General features: G+C 34.5%; 1 protein-coding gene across 4 annotated transcripts in view; it reads right to left on the bottom strand.

Annotated features, from left to right (window-relative positions):
• The window catches only part of LOC117334498 (cGMP-dependent protein kinase 1-like), a 112,535-nt gene that overhangs the window by 5,619 nt on the left and 85,883 nt on the right, over positions 1-21,033 (bottom strand). For 3 of the 4 annotated variants that reach the window (XM_033894167.1, XM_033894158.1, XM_033894177.1), the window contains exons 6-19: positions 18,540-18,603; positions 16,502-16,579; positions 14,876-14,970; positions 14,424-14,492; positions 13,237-13,314; positions 12,782-12,817; positions 10,225-10,363; positions 9,456-9,595; positions 4,151-4,240; positions 2,806-2,947; positions 2,367-2,530; positions 2,024-2,209; positions 1,433-1,499; positions 995-1,096 (exon numbers count right to left, since the gene is read on the bottom strand). In XM_033894167.1, coding sequence (XP_033750058.1) covers positions 1,001-1,096; positions 1,433-1,499; positions 2,024-2,209; positions 2,367-2,530; positions 2,806-2,947; positions 4,151-4,240; positions 9,456-9,595; positions 10,225-10,363; positions 12,782-12,817; positions 13,237-13,314; positions 14,424-14,492; positions 14,876-14,970; positions 16,502-16,579; positions 18,540-18,603 — 1,444 coding nt within the window. In that variant the 3' untranslated portion in view covers positions 995-1,000. The remainder of the gene's footprint in view (positions 1-994; positions 1,097-1,432; positions 1,500-2,023; positions 2,210-2,366; positions 2,531-2,805; positions 2,948-4,150; positions 4,241-9,455; positions 9,596-10,224; positions 10,364-12,781; positions 12,818-13,236; positions 13,315-14,423; positions 14,493-14,875; positions 14,971-16,501; positions 16,580-18,539; positions 18,604-21,033) is intronic. The other variant, XM_033894185.1, reaches the window with a different exon arrangement.

Genomic DNA, 21,033 nt, shown 5'->3' with positions numbered 1-21,033 from the left:
GGGGCCAAAAGTATAGAAATACCGAAAGAAAACATGTATATCTGCTTGACGTTCTTTTGAAATCCAAACTAAAAAATTATCTAATTTGATGCTGAGGCTAATGCTCACTCCTAGATTTCGCGTGTCCTTGGCCGCGTCAAAAACCGGCGAGTCCTAGAAGGCCGCAACTTATATATATATATATAAACAACGCTGACAGTTTCAACAGAAAGATGACATGGACATACGATTTGAAATGTTTAAAATATCCGGAAGTGTAACATTATTGTAAATGCTATGTAACAAACTATATAACGCATCGTGGGTTACCTAAGTTAGGTTAGACTCCATATCTACAATGATGTCAACAATGTATATGGGGATTGTTGACTGAAGATATTGAGTTAATCGCTTCATGGAGTATGAAAACTTTCTTATTGCAAGTTCTTCGGATCTCCAGAGACATGTTACAGTTTGATAACAATTGATAGCCTCTTTGCTCAACATGTGTAATAGAACAGAAACAACACAAGGTACTAATTATAAGTGGATAACCACGGATAGTACTGGTATATGGAATGGGTGGGTAATAAAGTAAACATATGTTTCGGTGTTAAAAGTAACATTTAAACTATAATAATTAAATAATAAAGAGTTATTATGTGATAAAATTAAGAAGGGTTACATTTTGACCTATTCTAGTTTCGCCTCCCAATTATCAGCACTTTAGGCCTTTAGCATCACTGACGTATCCTGGAAGACGATACATCGGTATGATACAGTTCATTGCATGTTTGGCTCTACTGAATCGAACGCTCGATTCTGTATTGAAATGTGTTTTTATCTTGTATATCATTTCTACAAATCCTTTACAATTTGAGTCACTTAACGTCAATTAAAACATTCAATTGAAGCAAATAGTTCTTATTACACTACATAATTATGAGATTAATTCATATTTTACTTATATGTATATAATCATACAAATTGTACCTTTTCATACCTGGATACTTACCTCCTACTAAAAGTCGAAATCCCATCCTGACAACTCGTCTGGAGGTACCTCCATACTTTTAGGATAGCTGTCAAAATTGCTACTATCTGTTGGACTCCGTACCTGAACGTTACATTGTTAAAACTGTTTTAAATCAAACATGTTAGATACGCCCAATTCGGGAGTATACCCTATTTGGACGAATGTCAATTATCTACATTTGTAACAAACAAAAATCTCATGAAATTTTAATTTATATATAGTTCTTCTTGCTACAAATTTACTGTTTGGTTTAAAAGAAAATATTTCATTTCATGAAATGTACTTCAAATAAAAATTATTCAATCTTCATGAACAAAATCTCATTCCTGAATGTTTTGGTATTTTATTGCGTTAGGGTATTATATTAAGTTTGTTCACAACGGAGGATAGGAGCTCGTGTAGGGGGACAAAGCATACCTTTGGAATGATAGATGGCAGAATTTTTCTATTGTTTAAACCGTCCCAGTCAAATCCCTGGAACCACCTGGAAAGGATGATAACAAATCTATATTTAGTAATGCGCTATCAGTACAGTCACAAATTGTAATACTATAAATACACACGCATGGCTGTAAAAGAAAACAATGATGAATATATTTCATTAATCAAAATTTACAACCGTTGAAATCGAGGCATGTTAGGTATGCTATAAAACGGAAACCAATTAACACCAGTTAACTAATCAGAACCGAGATCAGCTGTCACATAACTATTACCTATCATTACATACATGCATATCTAATATTGTTTTATAAGTAAAGCTACTGCACGGAAATCAATTAAACTTTCTGCACCAAGCTCCTTTCATTGATATGTAAATGTGGATGCATTTTATTGGCGACCGACCATTCATTGAGAAATTTATGAGAAACGACATTATGCTAGGGACAATTTTGATGGAGATTTAAGAGACGGACGGACGGACGGGCGGACCAAACCCAAAAATATGCAGGGGAAAGAGACGTCGAGTGAAGGAAATCCGTTCTAGATGATGTCAATAAAACTTACTTGTGTTTTTTTATTTCCATGATTCCATTCTTGCCGTAACCAAGTCGTTCAGCAGGATTGTCTTTGCATAGCTTTTTGATGAGAACATTTGCTATCTTGCTAATCTTGCGAGGTATTTCTATAGAGTCAATGCCCTTTAGGATGATATTGTACGTCTTCATGGGGTCGGTACCGGCAAATGGCGGACTGGAAATGGTGAACACGCCATTAGCAAGTATAGTGACAAACAAGAAAAACAATTAAAATAGAATTGAAAGTAACTAAATGTGTTCATTTGATATTGGACGTACTACATGATTACACGTCACGTGATGATTTTATATGTCACTCCAATATTGCTTACCTCCCAGTAAGCAGTTCAAACATAAGTATTCCTAGGGACCAGTAATCCGCTGCTCGGTCGTGGCCTTTGTTCAGGATAATTTCCGGAGCGACGTACTCTGGAGTACCACAAAACGTCCAGGTCTTCCGGCCTGGACTCATCTTCTTAGCAAATCCGAAGTCAACCTACAATACAAATATGCAAACGTACTTTTTATTATCAATAGTGAGCAGTATCCGTGCCAACAACCTTGTAACGTGTATGACTGGTAGCAGTAACCTTGTCCATTTCTTTACATCTAATTACGTCTTTTGACCTTTACTTGACCCCTATCAAGTATCGGTTGCCCTGGGTATCTTTGATGACATATTCATAAATAAATGCATACCACCTCATTCTTTAGAATATTTTTTCTCGGACTTAATATCATACAGAGTTACTAACAATCCGTTCTTATTACCAATTTGACGGTTCCGTTTGAGTCCAGCAGTAAATTCTCAGGCTTCAGATCTCGATAGATGATACCACGGTCGTGTAGGAAATGGAAAGCTTCTACAACGCATGCCACACAGAAGCGAGCCGTAGCGTCATCGAAGTAGCCTCTGTAATCAGGGAGACAGATTTATAATAATGAAAAGAACAAGTAGCCATGCGATATGATCATATTACGGACTTCGTCACGGTCGTCGGCATATAACATTCTGTCTAGTAATGGTATTAGGCAGATCTTAATGTAGAGATGATATACGTCTGTACATCAAGTGGATATCAGAACTGTCACCAGCCGTATCGGCTGGTTCAATTTTACCCCAGGCCGCGTTACTATATAGTAGTTTAATTTCACGAGGTTGTCATAGTCGAACATTGTTAGTGGGTATTAAATTTCGCCTTGTAACCATTATTCCGTAAACACGTATGTACGTTTCAGTGTATATATAAATATTCGTGGGTATTTATTTTCGCGCTACATTAAAATTAATGATCGTAAATAGAGCGAAAATAAATCTGCAAGAATATTACTAATTATAGTGTATCTGAAATACTGCGAACTGGGAATATGTCTTTTGTTTTTTGTGAAACCAATCAGCTACAGGTGATTATTAAGAACATATATACCACAATTGTCATACGGCCTCATTTTAAACTTTCATCTTAAATGTTTACTGATCTTCATTTATTAAATACATGTGAAAATATCTATTTTTTGATATGTTATTCTTCGCTTTTATTTTATGTTAGATTTTAGAGCAATTTTCTCTATGGGCATCACAATAAAGAATACATACATTGCAATTACTGTCGGCCTTATTTTAAAATTCCACGTTGAACGTTAACAGATCCCCATTTATTTATAGTGTTTACAGAAAATTGAAAAAAAATTGTGCAAATATCTACGATGTATGTTTAATTTGTTATGTTTCACTGCTCTTTCATGTCAGATTTTAAAGCAATTTGCTCTATGTAGAGCACGTGAACTATCAATTATCATATCTACACTGGTTATAACTCTACATATAATTAATATATATGTAAGAGAAATAGATTGATCTTTGTTAGAATTACTCCCATTACACGTGCATAACATATATATACAAACATTACAAACCGTATGTATTCTGTATAGATATATACAGATACGTGTATTAGAATTGAATTTAACATTGGCTTTCAGCAGCAACAGATGTTAATGCCAGAGCCATTTCTCTCGTAGCAATTATCAAAACAAATTAGTTTAGTGTGTACTGTGTAAACACGCACGTGTGCTGTATCTCATTGGGAATATCAAATATGTTGTGTTGCTATACCTGTCTCGTAGTATGGTCCAGAGCTCCCCTCCTAAACACGCCTCCATCAGCATATACACATATTTCTTATCTTTAAACGTTTTATACATCCTGAAATATACAAATATATACATAAGAACAAACAACTTCAAGTGAGGCACTTAATTTGATTAAAAGGAAAGATTCCATTAACAACGTTTTGCTCAGTAGTCCGGCTTAATCAGTCTGCTGGTTGTCACACAACATTACCAAACTTTTTGCACGGACGTTACATTTCCACTCGGTGCATAATATATTAATTAAATACACGTATGCAATACTTTGTATATTGGAATTAATAATTTGATAATTACTGTATAAATCACCATAGTGTTATCGTTTTGTTCGTGTCAAAAAGAAGTTTGTACAGTACAAATAAAGAATACCGACAGGATAACGAAACCCTAATTCATACTCAAATCGATTAAAAGGCAAAATATAAACAAAGATATAGATTGGCATGGAGATTTATGAAAAATACAAGTACTAAGACCATGTGCTACGTAAGAGAAAGAGTCGTCTGCGTCATTGACAACACCCGCCATACATATCTAGCTAAAATCTGCGTTAAATCAGAATCTCAAAAGCGTTAGGGTGATGACAACGGAACCACTTGCGGTAGCAACAAACATCAACCACACCTGACGTCATATCACATAAGGAAGTCAGATCACGACATCGATCATACAACTTCCACTCTGTCTTCAGTATGCGCACGTGATCGTGCGCATACTTTCCTCAAACGTTTGTATGCTAAATTTCAGTTGAGCATCAGTGCTTGGACAAGCCGTTGTACCTAATATTATAACGGTATCGATTTATGCAAATAACCATTTGTGGCCGTATGTACATTATCTATTCAGTTTTCGGTCTTATGCATAGGCACAAAACCCATTCGTGAATGTACATACACGTAGTTTTAGCACGCAAAAAAAGTGCTTTGCGCTGAATAACTCAAAAACAAGTATTATTACTGGTTCTTCATATCGCTAAGGCCGCTATTAAGCCACGGTGTATATTTATACATCATCAATTCACATCTCATTATCGCCAATTTAACCTTTTACTTTTCTGTATATAACCTATTCGAGGACGGCGTGTTTGATTCAATATGTAGCCTCCATTCGTCCGTAATTGACTACATGTTTTAAGGGCCACACGTGTGGGTGGGGACACAGAGTAGTATTGTTGGAATATAAGCCTGAGTAAGCGGCTTAAGCCTGTTAATGAATCTATTGTGGTTTGACTACAAATGTTGTATGTCCCTTTGGAGAGATAAACCATACAAAATCTTAAACACTTTAAATATTTACACGGATTTCCGTGGTTGAACTAGACAAGTACAGCTATTCTCCGAAGAACAATTGACTGGAATCAACAGAAACTCTGCAGCATCTTCACAGACAATGTCACAAGTAACACACACTATACTACAGTATCACATCACAGACATTGTCATTAGTAACACAAATTATACCACAGTATCACATCACAGACATTGTCATTAGTAACACAAATTATACCACAGTATCACATCACAGACATTGTCATTAGTAACATAAACTACACAGTATCACATCACAGACATTGTCATTAGTAACATAAACTATACCACAGTATCACATCACAGACATTGTCATTAGTAACACAAATTATACCACAGTATCACATCACAGACATTGTCATTAGTAACATAAACTATACCACAGTATCACATCACAGACATTGTCATTAGTAACACAAACTATACCACAGTATCACATCACAGACATTGTCATTAGTAACATAAACTATACCACAGTATCACATCACAGACATTGTCATTAGTAACATAAACTATACCACAGTATCACATCACAGACATTGTCATTAGTAACACAAATTATACCACAGTATCATATCACAGACATTGTCATTTGTAACACAAATTATACCACAGTATCACATCACAGACATTGTCATTAGTAACATAAACTATACCACAGTATCACATCACAGACATTGTCATTAGTAACATAAACTATACCACAGTATCACATCACAGACATTGTCATTAGTAACATAAACTATACCACAGTATCACATCACAGACATTGTCATTAGTAACATAAACTACACACTATCACATTACAGACATTGTCATTAGTAACATAAACTATACCACAGTATCACATCACATACATTGTCATTAGTAACACAAATTATACCACAGTAACACATCATTGACATTGTCATTAGTAACACACACTATACCACAGAAATATACCAAAGGGTCGACATATGTACAAATATACCATAGGGTCGACATATGTACAAATATACCATAGGGTCGACATATGTACAAATATACCATAGAGTCCATGCTACCACAAAATGTACTAAAGGGTCGATAATACCACACATATACCACAGGGTCGATAATACCACAAAATATACCACAGACTCGATAATACCACAAAATATACCACAGGGTCGATAATACCACACATATACCATAGGGTCGATACTACCACAAAGTATATCACAGGGTCGATAATACCACAAAATATACCACAGGGTCGATAATACCACAAAATATACCACAGGGTCGATACTACCACAAAGTACACAACGGGGTCGATATAACCACAAAATATACCACAGGTCGACACTTCCACACATATACCACAGGGTCGAGAATACCACACCTATACCACAGTGTCGATACTACCACAAAATATACCACAAATACACATCAGGGTCGATACTACAATGACAACACAAACAAATTACCACAGATGAGTGTAAATCAATTACCACTGGTAATTCAAATGGTGCCAAGGCACCTAACCTTGTGTGTATTTTTTATAGTAACTGATGACCTCTTTGGATTATAGAAGCTCTGAATTTCATTCCATATCAGTTTTCCTTTGATAATTAATGACCACGTATTGTGATGTAAACAATATCATCAGTCCCCAGATAGACTTTTTATTTGGCATACATTTTGTTCAAACTTTCTCGATTAACACACCTTATCACACAAAGATTGGTATTCCTTGTTTTATCCGACGGACTTTATTGATATCAACTATTAGCCAAAAATAACCAAAAACAACTGCCAGAACACGTGTAGAATTTAGTGATCCAATATCAGAGAGGAAAATCTGCTCACATTAGAACTCATTGCAAAAGACATATATCGATATCGATAATGGGCTGTAGATATTATTTTCATCATATTTACATTAAGCATAGTAAAACGACATCATCAACACATGCTGATATAGCGGAAAGATTACAAAAGTACAACAGAAAAACCAATGTGTGGTTTGTCTTACGTCTGGCAGTAAGGTCGCTTGGGGACGAGGACTGAGGTCAACAAAAGGTCACAGGGAAACGAACCAAAGGGATTAGAAGGAGCATAATGATAGACGTCCAAGTATTACAACAATAGGCTGTGATGAAGACATTGAAAGATTCTCGGCGTAAAACCTCCCGTCACAATATGACGTAGTGATGGTATTCCCTAGGGCACTAACAAATGGGAAATCCCAATCCTTGTTAACGTTAGTTTATATACAGTATAATTCTCACACTATTGCCGTTGTTTTTAGCTTCCTGTTTGCAGCTTTATGGGCTCGTTCGATTGATTCTACACTTTTGCAAGGATTGAATGTTTCAATAAAGGTTCCTATTTTCTAAATTGCTTTCCACAATAACAAAGAACAACATGCTCCCACATTGTTTCAGTAGGCATCCTCCCATAACAATGGAAACGCTACATAATAAAACAATCCTGTAACCCGTTTTTAAAGTGTCAATTAACTCATCAATGTTGAAAATAAACATTTAGTCGTTTCCTATTGTTTAAGAAACACTCATTAACTCTATAGGCGAAATACAACAATCTGACCTATTTTACTCCATTTTATGTTCAAATGCCGTTGCTAATTATTAATCAATATACAGTACTACGTTTACATGCTATTGCCTATGCCGTAGTTTACCACATTATATAGTATAGCGTAATTCAGTGAATCAGTGTCAGATGTCTGTAATGTAACATTGTCCTGACTTATAAAGTCGAAGGTTTTATGACCAGTGTAATTTTATGTATTTCAAAAGGAAGAATGTAATCAACTGCACTGGTCACGCATGTAGGTAAATGTTGTTCTTTTACTTTAAAACTCACGAAAGCGAATATTTTGAAAACCACTTTCATATCGATGATTTCTTTTCTCGTTTCTCAGTTTTTATAAATTCATCACCATACGCAATGTACTTAAGCTACTTCCGAGATGTATGAAACAGTCCGTACGAACCAAGTAAGTCACATAACTCTCAAATGATGCTAAATTAACACTTGGTCGCAAAATCTTGCCAGCGCACATCAAATAGCGTTAATATTAAAACTCTCCAGTCTTTTAAACATCAAAAGACGTCAAAATATGAAAATGATTATTTATATACAAATATTTCAAATAATTTTTTTTTTTGATATGTCATTATATTTATTAAATTATCCTACGTATACGTGAAATGTCCTGTTGTAGTTTTTGGTTTTATATTTATGAACCGATAGTTTTGTACAGTAGAAATATACCGCCCCACTGTTGTCTTGCCAGCCGGTCTGCGATCAACATACCAAGAAATAGAAAGTGATAAAGCTGCCACCTTACAAGAAACAAGCTTATCTTATGAAATTGACGGCGTCAGGTACATGGCTCAATCTAAAGGTCAAATAAAAGTATTTGTGAAAAACGGTATAGTGGCAAAAAAACCCGTATCATTAATGAATGTAATGTAAAAAAGCGATAGTATTCCAACTTAATAAAGCAAAATTCATTTTAAAAAAAAACAACCCCAACAATATTGGTTTTCAAGAATTATTCCATATCATCTGTTTGTTGAAAGTATCAGCATTGTGTCATTTTGTTTATTTGCTTGTTAGGTTCTCCTTGCAGTAGTTGGTGACTACCTCACTGAACAATATACGGCAGTCCCGTCGCATGCCATCCAGAGCAATTAATGTAAAATGTATAGCCCAAGGATACAACCATGACAGCACAGACCGGCTCGTTTCTCAGCTTCCCAAGCAACACAAACCGACACCGAGTAAGGAGCGTGGTACTCCACACTTAAGATCTTTACCTGAAGTAACGTGACTTGCGCTCAAACCGATCCAGCTATTGCATGTGGCCCACTATATAATTTTCGGCTTTTTCGAAATATACAATTATTTTCAAGAGCCTCATGCAAAATATAGTGTATTTATTGCGTATGATGCATTTTATAACGCACTTACCTTGCAATGAACACACAGTTTGATTCCATCATAATCTTCTTCTCAGAATATATATGTTCCTGTTGCCGGGTGTCCACTATATGCTTTTTCTTAAGGCACTTGAGCGCGAACGTTCTGCTTCGGTCGGTCGTAAGTTGCACCTGTTAGCATAAGTGAGGGAACGAAGAATGTATTAAAATAAAATGATAGATGGGAATATCTTAGACATGGATACAAATTATGGTGGCATTTTTGTGTGTTCATTGTAAGAATTCAAATCGCGATTTACTCAATAACTTAGTTATATCTCAATAGTAATTTCGGGTCCAAATTCAGCTTTTGATGTTGTGAAACTGTATGATTGACGAATGTATGCCGCACGGGGTATATTTCAATAATAGTTTTATTGAAATTGTGTTAGAATTATGGTTTCTTAAGCACGCTTATATTCTCTTACTGTGTTTTCACATTTCAATACATCAAGGAGCCAAAGAGTCTTACAGGTACCAATCATTGAAACCGAACTGTATATCCTCTATACTTTAAAATATATGTATCTATCAAATACATCATCACTGTTTTAAAAAAAAGACGAAAAACAAGACAATAACCAATTTAACCCTGAGCAATTTTAAAACATTTCCGATACATGATTTACATAGTAAAGATAGCACGTAGCAACCTTCTCTCGCATAGGTGTCTTCCTATCTACAATATCTTAATATCTTTTTGAAAGCATTATCTTGACAATACAATATTAACAGTCAACGGAAGTTCTACTAATAGTTACCAGTTCGACTCGACCAAAGCCTCCCATTCCTAGTGTGGCTACCAGCTCCAGATGGTCTAGTTGTATATCCAGGTATTCCTGGCCAACCTTCTCTCGCATAGGAGACAATGGTACCTCACTGCCATTGCCACCGCTAGATCTGCCATGGCAAGAGAGTGGATTAACGTTTTCGTAATAAACATTGATGGGCATCATTTTATAATTTTTTATTCGACATGTATCATACTAGTATTTAGATCATTTGATGTATAACACCAACAGCAAATAATCATATTTTCATCATCATCAACCGAGTTATATTTTTGGTGCGCAATTTCTCAAAGAGGAAACATTGCATATTGTTCATGTCATTCTATAGGGTCTGTATCTATTTACACTGAATATAAACGACTAACATTATCAATTCAGATATACATATATATATAAAACAAGCTGTCGATTTATTTCCAACAAGAAATATCAATAATGTGACCCTTTCATCTAGCATCATGGCCATGTCATGTTTCTACAAACACATATGATGTTGATGATGTCGCAAAGGTAGTAAAACGTATATCCGACTATTTTAATTTAAAACATTTTACATCATTTACTGTTACTTAGATAAAAAAAAATTGATATTTTACTCAAAATATATAATGAATTAAGCACTGGTATTTAAACTATGACGACATTTATCACATGTAACAGCTAAATACATTAACAATTATACCACGTAGTTGCCCATCTAAACGATGAAGCTATTTGATTAATATTCCATTGACGTTAAACTATAGTTTGCGTCACATGTGCTATTTTTCTTGTCATTGCTAAGGTCTACCACACTAAAATTATTTAAATCTGCAATCTTGTATTCTGGATATTCTTTTCAAATACAGAGTATAAGAGGCATTAATCAGGCCTTCTTAAAGACCAAATGTGGGAGAACAAACAACTTTTCGTGGTAATGTTACAAAAGCATGTCATGTGATTTAAGCATGTCATGTGATTTGTCACGCGAGCACAAACAAAAGACCTTTCGCCTGTGTTAAAGTGGTATCTATTTGGTTATAGTTTATCCCATAAAGTAATCTTCATATATGTTTTTGTTGTACATTTAGGTTTGGCACATATATTGAATCTATGTGCTAACATTTAAGAGAGATATATACCCGTATAGCTTGTTATTTTCGTGGCTCAAATTTTTTTCAATTTTCCTTTAAAAAGAAAGAATAAGATTTAAAAAAAAAATTAAAAAAATTAAAATCTGGCTATAATAGGATATCCATTTTTCGCGAATATTGCTCCCGATATCGAATTACAAACTGTTTTTATACGAGATCGTTGATATACTGATAGTATATCACAGTCGGCACAATGTCCCGCGAAATAATACAAATATTATCCCTGCGAAAATAACCAGCTATACGGTATATCATGCACTGCGTATACAGTTTGCTTTCAATATCAACTCTGTGCGCTTTATGAGGACAATGCAATAAGTAATTACATATCATACATGATCACATACATTATAAGAAGCAGGGCTATTTTGATCACTTTGGTTCATATCACGATTAATGATGTTGCAAACCATGTTTATAGGTTAAAATGATGTTTAGAATATTAACATGTTTTAGAGCATGCGAACTTTGTTTATGTTGGTAAGATTAATTAAACGAGAGTAATGAAGTCACACAGTCAATGGTACAGTTTCATATGTGAATATCATGCAGAGGGAAAACCATGCCCAGATCATGAAAATTTAGATGATTAATGGAGCACCCGAAAATAACAGAATTCCAGAAAAAGGAAGATAAGATATCCTTCTATATATTAAGTACATGCTTAAAACGGAATGTGAAGCAACCAAGAAAAGAAATTAAATTCATTTTAATTGTGTCCGTTTACGCCCAGGCCATATGCTTAAAAAGATCTTATTTGAACTTAATGGGATTGGAATTAAATTCTTGATGAAATAAATAATCCTTGATTAAAAAAAAAATAAACTTCAAATAAGTGAAAGCGACAAAACAAGAAAAGTGAAGTTTATTAAAATATTGCAGCAACATAAATTGCACCAGCACGCTACTCCGTCAACTGTGTGGACAGTGCATACTAACTACACTTTCTACTACAATTTCTCCTCAAACTCATCTGGCACCAAATCAACAGAATTTTCAACAATTATGTAACCAATAACAATCCAACGAAGTTTTAAATCATTTTATATAATAAGGTTCTTAACCAGTAATGAGGAAAGTTGTTTGACCCAATCGATAGAGAAAACAGATTTCAGCTAATTTAAAGGTTTCAATTTCACTGATGTGCCACTACGGCGATACAGTAAACAGATTTCAAGCATCCATGCACGTTCGTATCTCTTTCAGGCTGTCATTGCCAGCACGCTTCTGGGGCCAAGGAAACAGGTGTAAGACAGAAAAAACCCTTGTGCACATATGGGGCCCAGACCAGAACTGAATACTGTTAGTACGGAGTGGATATTTATACAAATCTATATTCAGATTCAATTGGCTTACTGCAAACGCATTCCAAGACAAAAGACAAAATCACACACCTCTGTTCTTGGGAGTCATTCTTATTTTCAGAGAGCCTGGTAAATATACGGTAGATATAATGATGTCGCTGGTATTGATGAGCAGTTGATGTACATACATACAAAGTACAATGATAACGCCAGCTTATTGTGATAGTAAAAAGAAGTACAGGGTATTTACATACGAGCTCATCACACCAACTTAATTTTTATAATTGAATGATTTATTGGGAGTTACATGCTAACTGATAACGCCATCCTATTATACGAGTATTAATACTCGTATGTTCTCGGCATTTTCCCATTAGTTTGCACTATATTCTTCGTCATGTTTGCATTACTATATCACAGGTTTATGAGGATATCTATCAATTCTAGACACAGACAACAGTTGTACATTACACAAGTTACGAAGTTGATGGATAACAATATATATCAATCTTCTGGAAAGGTGTAGAAAACGTTATCGTTCTTACCTCTGTGCACCTCGTGCTTCATCACCGTAATCTTTCTCCTGAAGTTCTTTCAGGTCTCCGATGAGTTTACTAAAGGAACTAAAACAGACGTTATAATACAAATATATTATCGTTTATCATGTTTGAAAACAAATAATTAAACAAAATCATTTTGTGTACAATAATATACGTTCTATCATCATCGTTCAAACATAATTTAGAATAGTGAATCATCATGTAAAACATTAAGCTATACATAGAACTAACTTATGTATCTTAAATGTGTTACGTAAAGGAATTTTTTAAGTATCTGTGTGTAAAGTCATACAGTTTCCACCTTAAGTATGATAAGTGACCTTTTGTCTAAATCTACCTGAATATCGTCACTGATCAGGCAGTAGAACTGAAACCCGTCTACACATCGTATATTATATGATGTTATATAAAACATGTCGTCTTCACTCAACCGAAATTTACAATTCCTTAAACATAAAATATGTGTAACTAAAATACATATATTCCCACAATACTTAGCAAGTAATGCTATTAAAGTAGACTAGATTCAGCACTAATATGATTAAAACTATAGAAATTGATGGCGGATATATAAAGATATATCAGTGAATGAAATGTATAGATGGACTTCAGGAGGAATGATAGTTGCCGCTCTACTAATCAAATAACTGTTTAATCAAATACTGAAAGTAAAAACATCAAAGGTCATGCTATCTCCATAAACAAGCTTTTCAATTAACTGAAATCACTAAACAGTTATATAGTGTAGATTAACAGAAATCCATTTTCTGTCTATACTGTGTGTCAGTATGCACCTTGTAGCATGATTTTGATTAACAAATTGGTCCAAAGAACAAAACCTTATGGAAAATAATTTAAATGAAACCTTTTCTTTACTAGATCTGCTTATATACCGAATATCAATCTTGGATTGTTCTCGTTGAATTTACATAGGTCAGCAATTCATCGAAATACATTCTTGGATTGTCTTCTGGGGCCTATGTATGTAATTGTCTACGGGAGATCTATGTGGTATATATATATAGTATACATGTCATTGTATGATAAACTGCAGATCAATAATTCACTGGGCCTTTGTATGTAGGTATAGTTTCATGTCCGTGTCGTTTTCGGACTTCTGTATATCGTGTTACCATGGAGATAGTAATACGTGATAATCAGTGTATACTCACTCTCTGTCAACTGTCAGACATTCCACCCCAGGCGCCTGAGCTATCACATTTGCGGTTCGGCGGTCTTCGCTATAATTCAGAATAGTATCATTGATTCTATTATAAAGTACCATCTTGATATTGGTTTTATTGTGATTGACACTAACATCATCTCACCAATCGCAAGTCAATATTGATTCGATTGTGCATTTTCATTCAGACCATAACATGTCATGAACTTTCTAGAGGTATGAAACCTCAACCCTTACGCTAACAGATCGATTATACAAAGATCAAAATAAATCAGATTTTATGCTATATAACAAGTATTATTACATGACGAGTGGTAATTCTTAGCTCTGATTGGAGGAGCGACGTCATGTGACCAGGCTGTGAATATGTTACAGAACTTAGTTACAGTTACAGTTGCTTTTTTGAAATCTTTATACGTGTTATTAGAATGAGCGACTCACCTGAGTAAAGCTTTCTCGCCGAAGTAATCACCTCGTTTAAGGGTCCTTATGAGCTGTGGGTCTTCGAATCCTGCAATCTTTTGAGTTACTTTGACCTAAACAGAAGCCAGATAACTACCTTACTTGAAATGTAATTAGCGTGTGCAATACATGAAGTCATATATCTGCTAAAATGAACAATAACATGAAACAGGATTCCTTCAAAGTCTTATTTCTAATTTTTTCTAGTTATTCTTGTCAAGCTGGTATTTGATGTACATCATTCTTTTTAAAAGCCAGCAGTAAAATGTAGCCTTTATTTATATTACAACAACTGCGAAACAAGTTATATCAACTCATATTAATCACGCTTGTTGTATGCCCGGATCGAATCGCGCGTGGGGTCTTACTGTGGGAAGAAACCGGAGTACCCGGGGAAAACCAACGCGGTAGGGCAGGTGACCCCATACCTTTTCACGTCCGATCGGGGAATCGAACCCCGGCCGCTTAGGGTAAAAGTGTGCTACCACTGTGCCACCCGACTACCCGCAACTCTTAGTGAGTTTGTTATCTTGTTTACTGTACTTTTTAAAACGTTGACAGTGAGCGTGTTGTCTGTTTACTTTTCTTTAAAGAAAAGCCGTCAGTGAGTGTGTTGTCCATTTACTTCTCCTTTTAAAAAGCCGATCGGTGAGTTTTACTGTCAAAGCTGGTATTGGCCCTGATAGCTCTCTACTCAATTATCTTATAATAATTACGCTACCTTTTCACCTGAGTATCTTTCATTAAATATACTATTCTGCTTTCTTTAATATACGACATAAGTTAAGCTATTTTCCTTATTTCGCAGTCAGTTGTGTCTTTGTTTACTGGCAGGATTACAAAATGCAATTTTAGCCGATATTGCGCTTTTCCATGTCATTTTTTAATCCAAATACATGTTGCACTTAATTTCACATACATAATCATTTACTAGAGCTAGTTAGTATCGTGAAAGATATATCGGCATTTGGACGTTATTTCCAGGCCTACCTGTCTGTGTATAACACACATAAGATGATATAAGAACCCCTTTACAGTTTATCATCTTATTTGTTGGCTATAACTTAATTTACGGCTCATCTTGTAATTTGTTGGGTTCACAACTTAGCTTACAGTTCATCATGTATTTTTTGAGATTACAAGAATATTCAAACCAAACATAACAACACAATTAAACAAGCAGCGTGTTACAATAATAGTAGAATATGCGATCAAATTCTTCATAGAGACAAGATCCACGTCATAACATATCTTCCTCAATCAAGTCTATCACGCATGCGCGTGTATTCCTGAATTATATGATGTGTTGAATTGAACACCTCGTGTTTCATGTCGTTGCGTGTAAATTTGATTCTTGATGTGATTTTTTTATGTAGCATATGTATTTCATCATATTTTTATTGATCATATAAATGTTTGTGTATTGTATAATATGTTTATGTATTGTATGATATGTTAATGTATTACACAAACCGAAATGATACATCAAGTCAACAGCATCACAATAAAATATTAACATTAAGATATGATATACTTAATTTCTATGTTATACTGTGTCGTAATAATGGCATTAATTTCCAATGTCATCCTGTCTTACATGCTTACCTCCCCATTGTTGATGATGAAAAATGTGTCACCTGTCCCGCCCTCTCGGATGATGTATTGATGTTCATGAAAAAAGTCCTGAAATATAAAACCCAAATACTTCAATGCATGCACGAAACAATCACGAGTTTGTACGTACAGACGGCGCTATAAGGCGTAAACAGCATACCCTAATCTTCCGCTTAGATGGAGGTTTTCCATTTATGCAAGCTCCTAGAAGTTTCAGTAAATGTCCAGGCTTCATTCTATTTATCATATATGTTTGTCAGGAAAAGATCTACATAGAAAATACACACTATTGCATACGACCATATCCGACATACAGCCTCCATCTGGTAACAAGTGATATGTTATGTACTGTAGCATCGTGCGAGACCTTTGGTTCCATGACTAAAAGACATTTTCACTTATCGTTGATACGAGTTTGATCAATAACTCCCCGCATATATCTAGCATACTATATTGTACACTTTGGTATATATTTAATCATCATTGGTCTTAAATCAAACCGAAGTAATGTGTATAAATAGCGTGTCATAGTCACGTGGTGGTTTATTCGGCATTCCATACACTAACTATTGACTGATTGGAGGCGACGTTTGATGCCTTTTGTAGTGATATTTTCCATCACATTTCCACGAACAGAACACATAGCACGCAGGGGGATTCAGGAAAATGAAACAAACTATATGATTACGTAATTATAAGGAAATATTGTAGATATTTCTAAAATGTAGACAAATCGATTTTTTCCTCGTTGAAGAATAGTTACAAATAAATTGTAACATAAACAATATCCTTACACAAATACTATGTAAGTTATTCCAACGGGATGGTAGACTTTGAAGTTCTTTTGAAATCCAATATTGAAAATCATTTATTGGGTTATAGCGGTCGTTATACCTCCAAAAATTTTGACATCATTTTTACCTTTTTAAACTCTATGATATCAATACCTTAGACCCTTTCCGAGTCATGGAAGGATGAGGCAGCTGTATAATGCTGTATAATTACTTTTGGCTCGACTGTAACTCCTCTCGCTTGATTTGAAATATGAGAATATTATCTTGTGTCTTTTATACAATCCTTTGATGTTAACATGAAATCCCACATGGTCACCAAATTATACCAACGAGTTCTAAAGTCATTTAAGATAATATCAGAGATCTGATCTGATATAATGGGGACATAAGATCAATTAAACCTCTCGTCAGTTATCAAAGAAGAGGATACGCGAGTATGGCTCCGGATACTTCAGGGTACACCATATTAGTCAACCATATTAGAGCGCATTGCGTCTTTAGGATAGTCGTTTGAGAAACAACCAAGCATAACGCCACTTTCGAATAAGTGATCAAGTTTTGTTTTTTTTATTAGCGCTACCTTCCCGTTTGTTTTGGAATCTCATTTATTGTTACCTCTATTGCCTTTATGTACGTATATTGTCTGTTTATACCATGGTTTTACTAACGTTGTATTGATTGTGTCTTTTACGTTAAACTGGGGTGTCAATCTACGTCATCATCATCAGGTTTTTCTGTTTCATTAATACTTTTGCTTGGTTGGCATTTTGTACCCTCTCGCCTAGGTTTTTTTCTATATTAATCACCATCAACAGTCATTGGTGATAAACAGATTTCGAGAAGTTCAAACAAACATGATGAGGCTATGTTATTTCTTTCACACAACGCCTAATTTGATTGATTTACTCGAGCATACCGCAAAGCCATACCAGATAAAAAAATTAATCAAGCATTGTGTGAAGGACAACAGATATTACATAACCTCATTATGTTTGTGTTGGTTCCGTGAGGTCTGTGCAATATCAATTACTGCTTAAAGTGATTAACACGACAAAACAAAATGGCGGTCTCGCAACAAATAAATATCAGGTGGTGACATAGATTGGCACCCTGTTTAATGATGTATATATGTATTTGTACTTGTGTGCAATCATCATAGTTGGGCTGTAACAGAACATGGCAACCCAGAAGAAAATAAGCCTAAACAAATTTTCTTAATATAACAACGTACTTACCACTTCTAAAACATCTGCTATTTTAGATAATTTTTCTGTTGGCAGTTTTTTCAAAAGTGGAACGCTAGAAATAAAACAAAACAAAGAATCAATATTATGATTGATATGATCAATTATAAAGATAAAGGACAAACCTCCAAAGCGGTATCAAACGTGCTTGTTTTTAGTAAATTGTGTGTTCTTTTAAACACGGTATTTGTACATTCTGTTGATCAGCTTCAAACATGTATGCTTAAATGGACCAAACCGCCATTTTAAGCACTAAAGACTGTTTTTGATCAACACATGGCATTCGTAGACTAGCCTTATGATGTCGAAAATAAGCTATAGATCGACTGATAATCGAATCAGTACAGCTTCCAGCAAACCATTAAACTTCCAAACACCAGAGTTTATGACAGGAGAGTCATATAAACCTATATAAGAATTTATCAAATTAAATTGAGAGCGTAGCATCTTTAAGGTTAAAAGAGACTGTGATAATGTGAGGTTGGACATTTACATCGTCTAGCCACACTTCTCACAGTAGCATTAGCATCTGAAACTGCTGCTTCATTTGCAAAATGAAGCATTTATGTCTTTTACCGCTAGGATAGTTGTTTACATAACCTATTGAATCCATTGAATATTTCTCTGTATCATCGATTGCTTTTTTAATTAAATGATGTTTTTTTCCGGCATTCGCTGTTCGGCAATTACAATACTAATGTTAATCACACAACTGTAATCTCGATGTTTATGTTTATTTACAAAATTAATAATTGTTTTGTTTGTTTCAGATGGTAATAATCTAAACATACTCTGTAGTACCTATGGATTTATTTTGATATTCCTTAACATTCATTCAACACTAATTTGAAACACTAGTGATTCTAGCGTATACATATGTTTTATCTCAACCAACATTTAACTATGTCGTAATTCATCGCTAATTCACAAAACTTGGATTCAGTCTATATTTCAATATTCCCCATGACATTGTAATCCCTGTAAACAAGTGTTCTCATTTCCTCATTGCATGTTCTTATCCTCTTGGTCACCAAATTTGGTATTCCATAAACATACATTATTAGATTTTAAAAAGATCGATATCGTTTCCCGTTTTTTATTACATGAAATACAGACCTAACCGAATTATAAAAAAAAAACACAGAATACTCCATGGTGCATATGTAAATCTCAATTCCAAGACATCTGATGATATTGGGCAAGATTATATTGAATTTGGATCTAATTATTGGTTCTTTATGACAAAAACATCTTAGGAGATATATTGAGAGATCTGGCGTCAAAGTAATCCCTGTTGGTTAGAAGGGCACTTTACATGTATAAGCACGTTTGGATGTCGGGATAATCACTGTCGACAGTAGTATATAATATCAAAAAATAAAAAATACGAAAACACACACACACACACTTTAGTGTCCAATCTATAAGCTGACATTACAAGGTTTCTATATCGATTAGCAGCGCGTGCATACGATAAACCTTTGGTGATTATGTACAAAAGATTATATTGTTCAGAGAGTTCAATTTTGATGTGGCGTATTACAAACCGGTGGATGTCCGCTGTTTGACCATTTACAATGACGGAATATGGCGTCATCATTTTGTCTCCTAAAGCCACTTACGTGCCGTGCTGTTCGATGTAACTATAGATTGTTTTGTATGGTTCCCTTATACATGTAACTGTAGATTGTATGATGTAGCTGTAGATTGTATGATGTAGCTGTAGACTGTATGATGTAGCTGTAGATTGTATGATGTAGCTGTAGATTGTATGATGTAACTGTAGATTGTATGATGTAGCTGTAGACTGTATGATGTAACTGTAGATTGTATGATGTAGCTGTAGACTGTATGATGTAACTGTAGATTGTATGATGTAGCTGTAGACTGTATGATGTAACTGTAGATTGTATGATGTAGCTGTAGACTGTATGATGTAACTGTAGATTGTATAATGTAGCTGTAGATTGTATTATGTAGCTGTAGATTGTATGATGTAACTGTAGATTGTATGATGTAACTGTAGATTGTATGATGTAACTGTAGACTGTATGATGTAGCTGTAGATTGTATGATGTAGCTGTCAATTATCTTGTATGATTAACTAAATCATTTTGTATGAAGTACCATGTGAGTATCTTGAATGGCCGACTGTTATATGTAATAGAAGAATATTTTGTATGATGTAACTGTATATACTTTTGTATGATGTAACTGTATATAATTTTGTACGATGTAACTGTAGAATATTTTGTACGATGTAACTGTAGATTATTTTGTGTGATGTAACTGTAGATATTTTTTCATGAACTAACTGTAGATTATTAAGCATGACAGTAGATTATTTTGTAGAAGTAACTGTAGATTATTTTGTATGATATAACTAGATTATTTTGTATGATATAACTAGATTATTTTGTGTGATGTAACTGTAGATTATTTTGTATGATATCATTGGGTTATTTAGCTTGATGTAGTTAATATT

This window comes from Pecten maximus, chromosome 1 (assembly GCF_902652985.1).
Source record: "Pecten maximus chromosome 1, xPecMax1.1, whole genome shotgun sequence".
NCBI classification, from domain to species: Eukaryota; Metazoa; Mollusca; class Bivalvia; order Pectinida; family Pectinidae; genus Pecten; species Pecten maximus.
The sequence above is the reverse complement of the archived record's forward strand: the minus strand, read 5'-3'. Positions and strand labels throughout refer to the sequence as shown.